Consider the following 15,802-nt stretch of genomic DNA (forward strand, 5'->3'; position numbering starts at 1 on the left):
AACACACACACACACACACACACACACACAAGCCGGCTTGACGCACACACCAGCGCACACGTATAAACATCAGGCCACTTACGTAGGCTACGGCGAAAGCTCTGCATGGAGCCTACGCAGAGCCATAAAACAAACTTAAGTGGATAAAATTACTAGATTAGATTATCAATGATGGTGTGTTTTGCAGAGCACTACATTTGGAGGAGCTAAAATGTGTAATCCACTGACAAGGTAGCAATCTACCTTGCTACCTTTTTTCCCTCTGGTGTCACTGAGCTCTGTCTCTGTTGAAGTGTTGATAAAGGCTGTTCCTGCAGACTGCGCTGTTTGCTCTGACTCTTATGCACACCCAATCTGCAGGAATTCAGGTCATCATCGCTCCAGCAGTATGCCTTACTCTCGCAATTTCTTAATAGGCATTTCAGCACAGAAATCTGTTTTTGTCTTGCTGGATGACAGCAAGACATGAAGGATGTGATGTGCAGAGAACAAAGCAGCTTGTTTTGTTGAGAACTCTGTCTAAAAGTGAGTGGGCTCTAACTAATCACATTTTAGTCTGGATGCTAATAATTAAGTGCTGGGTTTGGTACCCTCCCACTGGAATTAACTCTTCTATTGAGCTGTCCCTTGATGTTGCCAAACAGAGAGCCACAAAACTTCCTGATTTATTACCTAATTACACTAAAAGGCTCTCATCTCAGAATTTCAAGCCAGTATCCTAATTTGTGCCCTTCAGATCTGGGTCAACTAAATCATCATAACGTGGTAAGAGTACAAATTGTCTGGAGCTTGTCACGAATCCCTGTCACGATAATAAGAAAGTCTACATGGCCAAGTATTGAGCTGTGGATTTTCATTTTAAACATGCCTGTTACTGTCTGCATCACCCCAATACACCTGTGCACCATCGTAAGTGACAAAGAATAGTTTGAAATTACCATTTGAGCCAGATCTGATACTGTTAGCCTCAGCCAATAGCTTGGTTTGTGTGTGGAGCTCATTACTGTGCCAGGGGCTTAATTATTCCCTGGGTGTTTGCCTTCAGGCCCTCGGCCCCTGTAGGGCGGGCCTCATGCCAGCCATGCTAGGTCTTGTTTGTGTGATGGTAAGGATTGACCCTCAGCCACAGTCCTGAGCCCAGCCCTGGCCCACATCCTGTTCTAAACATCTCAGACATCATGCGGACACAGCATATATATATATATATTTATATATATATATATATATATATATATATATATATATACAACTTGCTTCATGAGACTGCCAACGGCAGACAGCCTGATGAATTCATTAATCTGCAGATGTCATGCTGTGTACTTCACTGTATACAGCTGTTCTTTTGTAATGTGTCTTGATTTATTGTTTTTTTTATGACTAACTAACTGAATCAATTAGCTGATTAGCTGATTAACTGATTAACTAGCCCTCCTGCCCTTCCCCTATGTGGCTTTGCCACTTGTCAAGCCGCCATTGCAAATAAGAACCTGTTCTTAATGACTTGCCTGAAAAATTAAAGGTGAAATAAAAATAAAATTACTGGATCAACAGAAAATGAATTACCAACTGTTTTGATTTAAGCTTTTAAGTAATTTGCAAACATACCAACCATTCTCAAATGTGAGGATTAGATGCTGTTCTCTGTTTTACAATAGTGCTAGACTGTTGGTCAGACAATGCAAGAAATTTGAAGATGTCACCTTGTGCTCTGGGGCATTTTTTTGACACATAAGACATAATTAACATGATGGGTAGATGAATAGATAATAAAAATAATCATTATTTGCAGACCTAATCATGGCTCTGGTAAAAATATATTTTTACTCTTACATGTTTACACACACAGCATATGTGTGTTAATGTGCACAGTACCTTTCCCTCTGCATTAAGCCCTTTGAGAATGGGATTTGGTGACCTTTGACCTCCCAGGGGTGAGCTAGAGGTGGTTCTCACTAGCATGTTGGCCATGATGTTGGAGGGGACAGATGCTGATAGATAAAGAATAAAGTTTTGCATGAAAATGCCGCCCCACCTACTGGCCAGTTGAAAGTTTATTGAAGCCTTTCTGGGATTTTTACTGTATAAACATTTGGGAGACGCACAGAAGGAGGTGTATGTAAAACTAGACAGAAACACTATTGAAAAAACAAATGAGCGGAGAGTAGGACGCTGTCTGTGTCGCAGTGTGTGTGGTATTACTCATTGATGTGTCTGTGGCTGCATCTGTGTGTGGCGGCCCACAGGGATGGTGTGGGGTGATCCCCTGTTAAAATAGGCTGAATGTAAATCCTGTGACATTTATCCGCCTTGCTACGACTCAGCCATTAAGCAGCTGATAATTACTTTGTGTGTGTTCCTTACATCCCTCTTTCTATCTCTAACCCCGCTTTTCTTCTTCCTCTCTGCACCAGGTTCAACATGCCTCACGATGACAACCCAAAGTGTCGGGAGGCAGGCATGAAGCACCAGTATCATGTCATGGCTCCCACCCTCAACTATGACACCAATCCCTGGTCGTGGTCCAAGTGCAGCCGCAAGTACATCACAGAGTTTCTAGAGTAGGTACCAGCTCTCCTCTCCAGTTTAAAACAAATGACTGATTGCAGGCTCTTCTCATGGAAGAAAGTGATTCTTCTCGATTGAGTTTCCAAACTCATAACATCACATTCACATCTTTAGTCCTCCATTAACTTGTTCTTGTTCTGGCTAAACAAACGTCTCTCGCAGTGCTCTGTAGACAGGTCAGCGCAATGTAAACTGTGTGGACTTGTTATTGCCTGGTGTTGAACGAGTATTTCCTGTTTGAATCTGGGGGTCTTCCTCAGCTGACCTGAGCGATGGATCTTCTGCATCCTCTCAGCTGTCTCCCCACTCAGACAGAGCCCTGCTCTCAAGATGCTGGGCAAACAGTAATCTAGTCACTGGCCTGCTTTCCACACCAAAACCTGTAACACGGGGCAACGGCTCATTCAGCAATTCCTAACCCGCACCGTGGTCACTGATCCTGGTGAAAGGCTTCCCTTTAAGATGGGAAATGTCAGTTATAATTATATCTTCCCTGGACATGAGCCTTTAATCTTTGCCTCCTTTCCTCTGTTAATTGTGGAGGCCTTCACAAAGGACGGCCTTATTGACCAGATGCATCTCAAGAGCGCATTGTTAGGCGACGCCTCGTATGAGGTTTTAAGGTTGTGCTTCACATAGTTTCCAGCCAGTGATGACCTCAACATCAAGTGGTCGGAACATTTAGTTGAAGATGAGGAGAATCTCCATGAATATCTTTATTATTTGGTCTGGTCCATCTCAGCTGGGTTGGGTTTTTGTGTTTGGTTTATTACTGCACAAAAACCAGGAGTATGATGTGAAATGTGAAATACATTTGTGATAAACTTGAACATTTTTTAACCATATGGGATACATAACAAACAAAGCAGGTATGAGGAGAGTGTTTCAGTGTGGGAGCCGCGGTGGTGGGAAAGGCCCCTCAAGACTGTCGTCCAAGTGCTTTTGAAATCTGTCTCCAGCCAACAATGAGGAGCATTGATTCAAACTACCACTTCTACAGTACCGCTCCTGCTCAGTGGGCTGACCTGGTCAAGTACGTCAGTGTTTTGACTGCCCATTCTCCCTAAAGAGCAAATTCAATCTGCACCACTCTTCTACCAGTTTAAAAAACTGAAAGGCCGCGCCACCTCTCAAACATCCCTTTTCAAAAGGGTAAGGATTCACCTCCTTCTCCCCCTTATCTCACTGTTGCTGTAATAATGTGCACTGAACTCCCGCACCTGAAAGCTGATGAAAAGCGTCCTGCTGTTGTGCAGTATTATTATGTGTCAGCCGCTTCATAAAGCAACCATTCATTCCCTCTATGGCGCTGTGCCATTTGATTTAAGCCTTAAAATCCAAATATAAAAGTAAAATGCAAATCTTTTACTGTTGCCACCCACTAATTGTTGTGTTCGCTGGGTGTTGAAACCACATAATCATTAGTAGTGGGCAAGCCCTATCATTTTCCATTACACACACAAAAATTAGTTTAACCACCCTAACAGCAAAAACTCCCATGTGAAATCATTTTTAAAACACTTTTTTCAATCTGTAATGTTCTTAATAAATTCAAGATGTAGCTTTATTTTCGGTATGTTTCTCCAAATTCAACTAAACCTGTGTCATTATCTTGTTCTATATCTCCCTGTACAATAATTGGTACATGCTGTCAGAGACAAAACTCTGATATGACAGCATCGCAGCAGTTTACTTGGTGCTGTTTGATCAAACACTGTAGAGTGATGCTCTGTGTCATTTCCTCTACAAAAAACATCACTATGACATATGAGTAGACTCCTTGCACTTTGCGGAGGGAAACCCAGTGTGGTGTACATGGAAACTATTATTGTTTAGTCTCTTTTGACAAGCACAAAACAGCCAACTGTAAGTCATCTTATAAATAAATTCACTTTCAAGTTCCCCAATGGCTGCCAGGTGTAGAATCTCCTCTGGTGCCAGAGAGGAATTGCTGTGCTGTCTCGAATCCACACAGCCCGTATTGAAAAAAAAAGGAAAAAATGTGGTTTCATAGTAGTAGTTTCATTTAAAAATGACCATATGGGCCCCTTCTCCCTCTGTCCGTCTGTCTTGTTCTTAATAATCATTCCATTAGGTTCTAGGACACTGATTAGACAGATGACCAACTGCTGAAAGATGCTGTAATATGGGACTATCTGTATGATTCCTTGACAGGCTACTCCATAGTTTTCATTCACAGTATCCTCAACTGCTGGTTAATTCTTCTCGTGCAATCGGCTGGAAATGAAAGGGGAAAGAAACAAAGTGACGGTAACTCAGGATAATCCTGTGTAATTATTGGCCTGTCACATCAGCTGGTGCTGTATGGAGCAGGTGTTTTAGCAACTCAATCCTGGATAAAATTTGTCAGAGCGGTGCAGACAGGTTGTGTAATTACACATCTATATACGTCTCATCTGCCAGTTTCCTTTCTCAAAAGTAAACAAAAAAAAGAAGAGATCCTTTTGAGGCTTGGCTGGCTCTGCTAACATGTTTGACTTGTGGCTTTTCACAGCGGTAAAGGCTGATGATTTTATATGCAGGCTGTTGGTACATACATTCCGTCCAGCTGTGCTTTTGTTGTCTCTGTTACTGTGTCGTGGCTCAGGGTGTGGCTGATATACAGCACAATCTGTCATTATACTACATTGCTGGCGTAGCCTGGCACAGATTTATGTAACTTAATCAGGGAGCTTTATGATTCCAAATTCTCTTGTTTTCCTTCAGCACAGATAAATATACCTCAGATGAATATGTGGTCACCGTGCAGATCCTTTTCAGTGTATCAAAATCCTGTTATATTCAGTCTGTGGCGCCTGACTCCAGTTTCATAGTGACAGCATTTACTAACAGGCCATTGAGGGGAAGTGGTATCAGTCTATCCGTTAGGTAACTTTACAGACCACCCATGGGGAACACACATCTGAGGATGATCAAAGACAGTGACATAGAAATGTTTACTTTGCTCTTTTGAAAGAGATGACACGTGTTGATACTTTTTGGGGTCAGAAAATACGTGATTATCCTGAAAATGTTCATACCATGAAAGTTTGTGCACATACTTGTATGGTTTTGTGCTTTTCTTTTCATCTGCGGTACACGCATTCTTACTTGTTTTTAGCACTGGCTATGGGGAGTGCCTCCTTGATGAGCCTGTAGGCAGGACATACGAGTTGCCCACCCTCCTTCCTGGTCAAATCTACAATGCCAACAGGCAGTGTGAACTGATGTTTGGACCCGGCTCCCAAATTTGCCCTTACATGGTAAGTTGGCTTGCAATCGAGGTAAGCAGAACCAAAAAACTGCAGGTGGAAGTAGATCTGAGATGGTTGTCGTCTGCTTAGACGTACAAGCAACATATATGAAACAGTTAATTGCATTTAGTTTTGTGACTTTTTATTGTAATATACAGTGGAATAAATTTTTTTCTGTAAATTCCCAATTGTGGAATGTATATCATGCATTTTACCAACACGCAATCTTGTTGAATGCACAGCCACTTATTAAAACCCGATGCTGGGCCATTTGAAATGAATCTTGCACATGTCTGGTAAGCAATAAAGCACAAAGAACTGACATATTGTATGAAAACACCAACAACCATATTTTGATCTGCAATTACACACTCTTCCTCCCAAAAGAAAGAAGGCAGTATGCGAGGAAATAGCAGTTAAATTCTGCCGTCAGCTCAATAAAGTCAAAAGTTGTCAAAAACATTTCTAGTCATAAGAGTATTTTGCATGTGTTATAGACATGCTCTTGTCCTCTTCAGCCAAAATGAATAATTGCTGGTGCTCAATTTTCTTCCACAGAAACAGTGCAAGAGGCTGTGGTGTACCAGTGCAGAGGGGGACCATAAAGGATGTCGCACACAGCACATGCCATTGGCTGATGGAACTGACTGTGGACATGGAATGGTAAGTCGGTCCACATGTGGATCTGTGTTGCAAATCGTTTGAGTACAACAACTTTTTAATTGACTCACAGATGTTTTATTTAGTAGAATTACACTTGTTGTGCTACAGTACATGTTCAAGGCCTGTCAGTTTGGGGGTGTACGTCTCAACGCAGCTGCAGTCAAGTTGTTGGAAAAGAATCACTGTATATTGTACAACATACAAAATTCCTTAACTCTAATATCTCCTTAACTCATACCAACAAAAAATTCTTCGCTTCTTTAAGTGGAATGAAATTCATCTGTATCTCACTACAAAACTTGATATACTCTTTTTATGGGGTAATTTGCTATTTGATTGATACACTAAATTATCCTAATGAATTAAAGCCCACCCATCTAGTTTTTAAAGTAGAGTAAACACAATTTAATGAATTGTTTGTAGCCACCATGAAACCACATTGACGATCCAAATATGGATTAGATTTAAATATTTGTTTAGGATCACCATATTGCAACACTGAATGCATTTCCTCTGTTCCCTAATCAGCATTGTTGTTAAAGCTGGCCTCATTGTATTTGTATTATAACCATGCAGTGCTGCTCTGAATCCTGATGCTTTTCCCTTCTAGTTCACTTCCTCTACCAAGAAAAAGGAATTATTTATCATGCATTAGTCTCCTGCCTTCATTCTGGTTGCAGAAACCCATGTAAATGTGGTCAGGTGATGGCCCTAGTTAGAAACTTGAAGCTTTACCCTCAGTGTTGTTACGGGGCCCCAACCCCCATTAGCCTTCATGTTCTCCTCGCTCTGGGATGCTATGCTAATTAGGGCTGAGACGGCGGGTCAGTCACTGAGGATACATGGAACGAAGGGCTTCAGGGGAGGGGGCAGAAAGAGAAAGAGAGAAAGAGGAAAGAAAAGAGAGACAGAGGGGGCAAAAAAGAGGGAGAGAGAGTCTTGAGAGGGAAAGGTAAAGACGTGGGCCTTTTGAAAGAGGATGCCACCCGCCGTTCACAGTTGAGTCACCGTGTTGTGAACCCATGACCCTAAAACCTCTTTAAAAGGCGGGTGAGTGGGTCAGTGGTCAGGTCGTAACAGAGCCCAGGCTGAGGCCAGCCAGCACTCTCACAAAAGACCTCACATCAGTGATTCTGCAGTGCAGGAGGCGGGAGGGGAGGAGGGAGGAGAGGAGAGAGGAGGAGGTACAGGGGGATAAGGATGTGGAGTGTTTAGCATTCGGAACATGCATGATGATGGAGAGAGAGAGAGAGAGAGAGAGAAACAGGGTTCTCTTCTCTCCTTAACCTTCTGCCCTCCAGGAGTCGTTTGCAGTGTTGGCCCATGTAAGTCTTATATTCCTTATATCCTTTTGTCTGGCTCCATCTCCCTCCTCACCATGTTAGGTCCTGGATCAGCCCTGTCTAGTAAGGAGGTTAAAAAGGGATGACTAACATCTTAATCCAACTACAACAACCAGACTAAACCGTAATGGTCCTGGGATCGCAGCCCCCATACTGCTCTCAGCCCGTATGTGGGAGAAACGGTTGAGGAGACATGGTGTTGGTTTAATCACACCAAGTGGTTTGCTTTAATAAGCTACAAACCCTTAAACCAAGTTGAGCTGCCTAAGCTACATTCTAATATATGTCTGGGTCTTCATTGAAGTGTAGGTTACATATAGCCATTTGTAATGAGGACCTACTTTACACTAAAATGTAGTCATGTAAAGGCTCTAACAACACTGTTATGTGCTAACCACGTTTAGCTGCATTTTATCCCAGCCCTCTAAAGTATGTTGATCGCTAAATTACACTGAAAAGTTAAGAGATCGCCAAAGTGATTTTTTTCATCCTCTGGGGAACACAATTGTATCAAATTTTATAGAAATCCATCCAGTAATTGTTAAAACATTTCACAAAAAAATCCAAAAATGTTAACCTCATATTGGCGTTAGAGGAAAGATCAGGGGATCACCAAAGCCATTAGGATTCATCCTTTGGGGACTACAAATGGCTGTACACATTTTCCTGTCAGTATATCTAATAGTTGTGATATTTTAGTCTGAACCAAAGAGGTGGACCAACCGATAGACCATCATGGCTTTGCCTAGAGCCCTAAGAAAACTAAGTTTAGTGGTAGTTAATTTCTATATGAACAAATACACAGTTTTCCTTCATTTCTTTGTGTGTCTGAGTGGAGGCACCACCTTTGTTAGTAGTGCTGATGGCCCAGTTTCATCCACATGCAGGGGGCTGTTTGAAGTAGTGTGAGTTGAAAGAGATTGGGACCCTGCACCAACACTCACCTGCCCATACAAGAGCTCTTTAATGTGGTAGTTTGGTATGGTGTGTTTGTGTGTGTGTGTGAGAGTATGTGTGTGTCTCAAAAGTCTGATAATCTGTCAACCCAGATGATTTTTCCTGATCTGTTTTACGTCAGTATTACATTGTTCTTTCCTTGTATCTCTTGGTGCCTGTCTTGCATTTGTCCACCATGTCTTTAGGCCCTGACACCCCAACCCGACGGCTGACCGTCTGCAGAAAAGGCAGTCGGACTGATCAGTCGGCTCCCCGAGGTCCAAAAAGTGCCTTGGAACACACCGAAGCGACGCCGTCTAGAGCGTACGTTCTGCGTGTGCGCGAGACGTAATACAAAAAATGAAAACCGGAAATGACAAATGCATTACGTGGGGCTGGCTTCTCTAGCTGACCGATAATGGCGGCTTGTTCGAAATACAATCTTGTATTTTACCGGGGGGGGTTACAGCAATGACCTCTATGGGGGAAACTAGCATCAGGTATTGTCTTAGCAACCACAGCTCCCCTTTAAAGATCTCTTTCGAAGCCTATCATTAGACCAAAGCCTGCCATGTCATTTTAAGCAATTACACGGGAAACGTCATCTCTCGTAAAACCTAAATCTTCTGAACTGTCACCAATTGTGACTGCGTTGTCTAGGGAGAGTTTTTGTTCTATTGAGTTACAAAACAAAGTTGTGACCTCATCAGGTAATTGAGGTCAGTGCCCCAAAAAGTGGGAGAGAGGCACGTCCTCTAAATGAAATTAAAATAAAAGTTTGTTTGTATACAGCTTAGCTGAAATAGGGCAACGGGCACCGCAGGTTCATGGTTCAAGACTCTCTCTCTGCTTCTCCGCTTCGGCCTCTCTCCCTTCCTCTCTCCCCTCGCTCCCTCTCTGTTACTCAATGGGCCCTCTCACAGGGCGCCGGAGTGAGTAATGCGGTCACATGACCTCTTGGCGGCGCGTCTGTCATCTGGCTCAGTGGGCCGTGCACTAACAAGGGCATCCCATCACTTGTTGTCTATAAATACTGCCACCACCCTCCCTCCCCTCCATCCTCTCTTCTCCTGCTTTTTCTCCTTTACTCACCCCCCCCCCCTTTTCGGTCCCTCTCAATCTTCAAAAGGATCCTGCCTGTGCATCTGTGTGTGTCTGTTTGTGTGTGTGTTTTGATTGTGCGTGCATACATGCATGTAATACTTGTGTGTTGCATTTAAATTCTTGCAGAATTATCTACGTTTAATGTAAGTGTAAGCACATACACACATGCAGGTGTGTGTGTGTGTGTGTGTGTGTGTGTGTGTGTGTGTGTGTGTGTGTGTGTGTGTGTGTGTGTAGTGTGTAGATTAGGGGCCAGCCAGCATGGTCAATAAGTGTCTGTCAAGCCAAAGCTGGGTACAGCTTAGGCCTGTATCCACATCCCCACCAATTGAAGATCGCTGCACTGCTTCTCACCACGGTGTTGCTCAGTGGGTGGCGAAGGGAAAGAAAGTGGGGACAGAGCTTGAATAAATTGGGGTGTTTTTATGTCAAAGTTCTTGTTTTTCTCACTTTTTATGTGGTGTTGCCATTTTTTGCAAAATGACAAAATATTCAAGTGTTTTTTGGTGTCATTCATTTTGATGACAATGATTTTTTTTTTTTTACATGTAAAACCCCAAAAAAATTCCCAGATTCTCTTAATAGGGGCATAATTGAGTGGTTAGTGTAAATGCATAAATGGGAAGTTGTTTTTGATTTCCTGAGCATTCCTCAGAAAAGAATGATGACCTGCTCTGGTTTCAGCCAATTAGAGATAGTGAGGTCTTGAAAAGTGAAGCCAGGGCAGAATAGAGTCTGTTGGCGAAGGCGGTGAGTGTTGGCTGGAGCTCCCTGGCAGTCTGACAGACTTGTCGTACGATGTGGAGACGGGCTGTGTGTTTGTGTTTGTGTGTGTGTGTGTGTGTGTGTGTGTGTGTGTGTGTGTGTGTGTGTGTGTGTGTGTGTGTGTGTGTGTGTGTGTGTGTGTGTGTGTGTGTGTGTGTGTGTGTGTGTGTGTGCCTGTACTAGAGTTTAGGATTGTGAGACTGGTATCAGTGTCACTCTCTGCTAATCTCTGGATATTTGCAGGATGTTGCCACTTTGATTTGCCATCATCACAGACATATCTGTGGATTTGGGCTAACAAAAGGGTTGTTGTTTTAGCATTCATGTAGTTTGCTGAAGGAATTAATGTGTCCAGTAGCCAGTGAGTGGAGCTTTCATTGTTGACTGTGTTGAAGGAGGAAAATGTATTTGGATGATTAGTACGGGGTCAAAATGTGGCAAAAATGTACACAGTTATTAAAATCTAATTATTGTGTCAAATGTGATACATTTAATTGAAACACATGGCAGAAGGTGTAAATAATGACAAAATAACAGGAACTCCACAAGAAAACCACTGCCTGCTGACTAAAACAAGGTTGATGAGATCAGAATTTGCTGGGCTTAATGCTGCTATATGTGTATATTGTCAATATTTTGTATTTATTGTGCTGCCCCCAAGTGGCCAAGAAATTAATGCAGGTTTAAAAGCAAAATAATTACCTAAAATCTCTTCACATTTATTTTTTCAGGCAAGTCATTAAGAACCGGCTCTTATTTACAATGGCGGCCTGACAAGTCGCAAAGCCACTTAGGGAAAGGGGAAGGAGGCCTAGAAAAATATAATACATTAGAAATACATAGAGTTTAAATAAGCGGTCCCCAACACGACAAGGTAAAATAATATGACAAGCATGAAAACACATATATAATAATATATATAATATGAAAACAAATGTAAAATGCATGAAAAACGATGAGCCCTGCGCTTGTTTCTGTGCAACCAAAAAATTCAGAATTGTTTATGCGGGGTGCTCGGTCTCCATGTGCAGAATACGTTTTGAAGGCTTCATTGCCTCATTTGCTATCTTGTCGCCACATATTATGCAGGCTTGGCACATGAGACTCACCTGTTGCGAAAAATCCATATTTTAAGTAGGACTCCTGGTATTGTCTGTTAAATTTCTTTTTCTTTGAAGTTGTAGGCTTCTCTTCTGTCTCGTCCTCCGCGGGCCTTTTCCCCTGAGCAAAAAAGCTCTGCAAAGACGTTTGTTTACTCATTTTGTGTATGTGTTTGTTTACTCATCAAGTTTGTGGGCTTCATTGAGAGGTAAATATCACTTGACGTGTCAAGAGGAAGAGACGCGCGAGAGACGGTAGATAATCTGTTCATTTTTCAAAATAAAAACATCTTTCAGACTAATAATCAATTAAACAGAAATAATGTTATTTATTTTTTTCTGTGTGGCCCAGTACCGAATGACTCACGGACCGGTGGTTGGGGAACACTGGTTGGGGAACACTGGTTTAAATGACATAAAATACAATTTGAAATACAACACAGACAGCAGTAAAACACGTATACCGAGAGGAACACACAGGTACGTGGGTGAGTAAGAGAGGGAAAAACCATACAAATATTGAGTTGGAAAATTATGACGTGGAGAAGCAACTGCAGATGTCGGTGAACAAGGATAATATGGCGGTTTTGAATGATGAAATGGAAATTAGTTTGTCCAGTTGCAGAGCATTGGCGGCAGATTGAAAAGATGCAAGACCAGAGGCAGAGTTGGTTTTGGGAATACTTAATTGATTATGAAGTGAGGACCGGGTGTTGTATGTCACAGATTTTGGCTGCAGCAGGTGACCTAAGTAAAGAGGTGATCGGCCAAAAAGGGTCTTGTAAAAGAAAGTGAACCAGTGAATCTTAACGGCGAGTGTGAAGAGAGAGTCAGTTGACAGATGAATAAAGGATGCAGTGGTGTGTCTAAAAGAGGCTAAACAATTTCTGTAGAGCAGCAGAGTTACATTTTTTTAACTCTGGTTTATCAATACAAGGGACACTTTTCACATTATATGTATACATATCATTTCATCTATTGTAAATACAAAACAATATAGATCTATTCGATTAAGAAGATGACAAGGGGTATGTGTGTCTTAGTAGTACTCACAGAGATGATGATAAGTGAGAAACACCATCAGTAAAAGTGTCTCTGAAATGTACGTGAATGGAACAGCTGACAGGGCTGCAACTGAAACTACTCATTCACTCCCAGAGAGTGAAAAAAGAGGATAGGAAACAAAGTAAGGATATTGTAAGAAGAGAGATTGGTTGGGGTCACTGTTGCATCATGTTGTCTCTCATGCTCACCTTCCCCTCCCACTTGTCATCTCTCTTCATCCTGTCTTCACACCCTTTCAACACAGAGGAAAGAGGAATTATGGAACTAACAGGGAAAAACATGCATGCCTTGGCTGAAAAATAAGTCTGTGTAAATCCAGTCCATAATAACAGCTGTCATTTGACTTATTTCGTGTCCCCTGCCTGTTCAGTGAGAGCTCTGCAGAGAATCCCTTAAAGCTTCATGGCTCTCTGTCGCCTCTCACCTCCAGGCCAAGTTATTAGACATGTAATAGTGGTGAAGGCCAGTGGTTCATGTTGCACCAGAGGTGACTCCAGATGTTTCAGGTTTTTTGGATCAGTCTGTTTTAATTTTGCATTGTGGAGAGGACTCGTCAGAGACAAAGACACAAACCCACAACAGGACAAAGCCATAGTGAACTCCAAATCCAGAGCCATGAGAAAGACACCGCAACATGAAAGGTGAAGCCTTTTGGAAATGGCCGTGTTAAAATGAGAGAGCGGAGGGCTTTTTAAATCAGTCCTCTGCCTTCTCATTCCTACAGTGATGTATGGCTTGGGTTCAGAAATGAGGTACTCTCTGCAATAGTTCCTTGGCAATTACAGGGCACTAACTTCCAAACCAGCCAGCTGAGGAGCTCAGAGCAGATGCTGCTGTCCTCAGATACTATTCCCACTGTTGGGGTGAGCTTGCTGGTGACTCCTCTCTGTGACTGTACGGCTGAGTTGGTTCAACTTTATTTAGTTTGTCGGTGTGTGATATGAGATAAAAGTGGCAAAGATATTGCGTGTGTTTTCCTGTTTTCCTTATATGTGTCTTGGTATACAGTATGTGCAAAAGGTCTTGGCATGAGTTGGTGAGTCAGCATGTGTCTTTGTGGAATTCCTAATTTGAAACAAATGCTAGTCACAGCTGCACAGGTTTCTCGCACAAGACCTTCAAATGTATCACCACATTCCCAATTGAGGGCACATTTTGACAATCTTTCTAGGAGAGGGTCCTTAATGCTTGTTTGAGCTTTGCCTTTCACCTTAACATTTTCCAACAGTGTGTTTGTGCACTTTGGAAGGAGAGGCTAATTGGAATTGAGCGTGGCCTCCATATGCCTCCAGACTCTGAGCAATCACTCTTACACTTAACACACATGTGTGCGTGCACGCGCACACACACACACACACACACACACACATACATCATCTCACACAGATGTTTTTTTTCCTTCCACTCCCCCCTTTCCTTCTTTCTTCTTTTCACCCACATCACCTTTTCAAGCCAAACAAAACGGTTGTAAACACAGGGTGCCAGCGGGGGGAGTGGAATGCCTCAGAGGCTTACACAAGCTTTGGTCCTCTCTGACCGACAGTCCACCTTGTGTTTGACAGTTCGGCGGGTCCTGCTGCCTGGTTGCACTGTGGTGGTCCCTGTGTGGCCCTTTTCAATAAGGGTGATGAATGGCTGAGGAGAGGAGGTATATTAGGGATGCTCAGGTCCCGGTTGACGGTCCCTAAGCTGAGGTGGGGGGAAGAGGTTGTAAGAGTTATAAGGGGAGGGAAACTCTTTGTTGTTTCAAAGGAAAACTTAAAAAAAAAAGTCTTAGAAAAGTCTTAAAATGTGTTTCTTTGACAGTTCCATTTACCCTGATTGTTTAGCCCTTTTGTCTTGAGGAGGTTGCTCAACCAATAACACCTGTTTGCCTTTTCGTGGTGTGGAAGCCATTTCCACTCATGTGGATGTTTTAATCCCATTCCTTTTAGTGACTTTTATTTGAATTGTTCTCCAAATCCATTGTTTGTGCCCTCAGTTTGCATTTACAGTGGAGCCAGACAGGAAGAAACTCAAACACGGTCTGCATTATGGAAATGTTTGTGGCTTGTTTAGTCCTTACCCTGCAGCTGTTAACACCTGTCTGTCATTGTGCAAAAGCCTTTACACTCCATCATTAGACCTGCAAGTGTGTAAAACGCACATGCAAACTAAGCCAGTACGGTAGAGGCACTGGTGCCAAATTCTCTGTATGTGTACATGTGTTTGTGTATGACTTTGCAATTTTGCAGGTGTTCACCTAAAGTAATGGCTGCAAGTTGTGAATGTTAAAGCAGAAACTGGTCGGATTATCCATTGTCCAGAAGATGACATTGATGGATATCCTCCCTTGTTTATTAGCGTAATTATGAAAATTCACTTACCATATGTTCTCAGGTCTCGAGTCTTTTTTTATCTGGAGTTGGGGATTGAATGTTGTGCAGTGGAATGGGTGTGTGGCAGTTGAAATGATAGTAGTTGCATTTCTCCTCTAGAAAGATCTGGCAATGGAAGTAACAACTTGTGCATCAACTTCTCAGACCAAACTGCGAGGAAACACAGTCAAAATGATAAAATTGAGGTGTCCTCTAAGAGCATCCTCCTTTCCAGGCAATAGGTTTAAAACTGTGTATTTGAAGAGATAGACAGCTGAACAGAAGAAGGGAGTTCCTGATGTCAAGCCAGTAATGAACTTTGTTCCTTCTGTTATCACAACTCTAGAGTTTCCTTATCACGGTGCCACTGCTCCCCATGCCTGTGTGCCCGGACGGCGGGCGACGTACCCAGACAGACGCCGTCTTGTCCTGCATTCTTTCAGTGAACAGGACCCTCCGATATCTTAGTCTTTGAGAAGGGGATTTGGTTACACACAAAGGGAAATGGGCCTGCCGTGCTTTTCTTATGAAAGCAGTGTTAGCACTTCTTGGCAAAGCTTGGTTAGTGGGTACACACTGTTTGATACCAGACGCCTTATTTTTTATGTCAAAGTGGGTCTAATATATATAAGATATATGAGAATATTATG

At 42.5% G+C, this 15,802-nt stretch overlaps 1 protein-coding gene across 1 annotated transcript in view; it reads left to right on the forward strand.

Annotated features, from left to right (window-relative positions):
* Positions 1–15,802, forward strand: part of LOC114560872 (A disintegrin and metalloproteinase with thrombospondin motifs 20) — an 83,978-nt gene that overhangs the window by 21,770 nt on the left and 46,406 nt on the right. Inside the window, exons 9-11 of the mRNA XM_028586531.1 lie at positions 2,412–2,558; positions 5,687–5,828; positions 6,378–6,482. Coding sequence (XP_028442332.1) covers positions 2,412–2,558; positions 5,687–5,828; positions 6,378–6,482 — 394 coding nt within the window. The remainder of the gene's footprint in view (positions 1–2,411; positions 2,559–5,686; positions 5,829–6,377; positions 6,483–15,802) is intronic.

This window comes from Perca flavescens, chromosome 8, assembly GCF_004354835.1.
Source record: "Perca flavescens isolate YP-PL-M2 chromosome 8, PFLA_1.0, whole genome shotgun sequence".
In the NCBI taxonomy this organism is placed as follows: domain Eukaryota; kingdom Metazoa; phylum Chordata; class Actinopteri; order Perciformes; family Percidae; genus Perca; species Perca flavescens.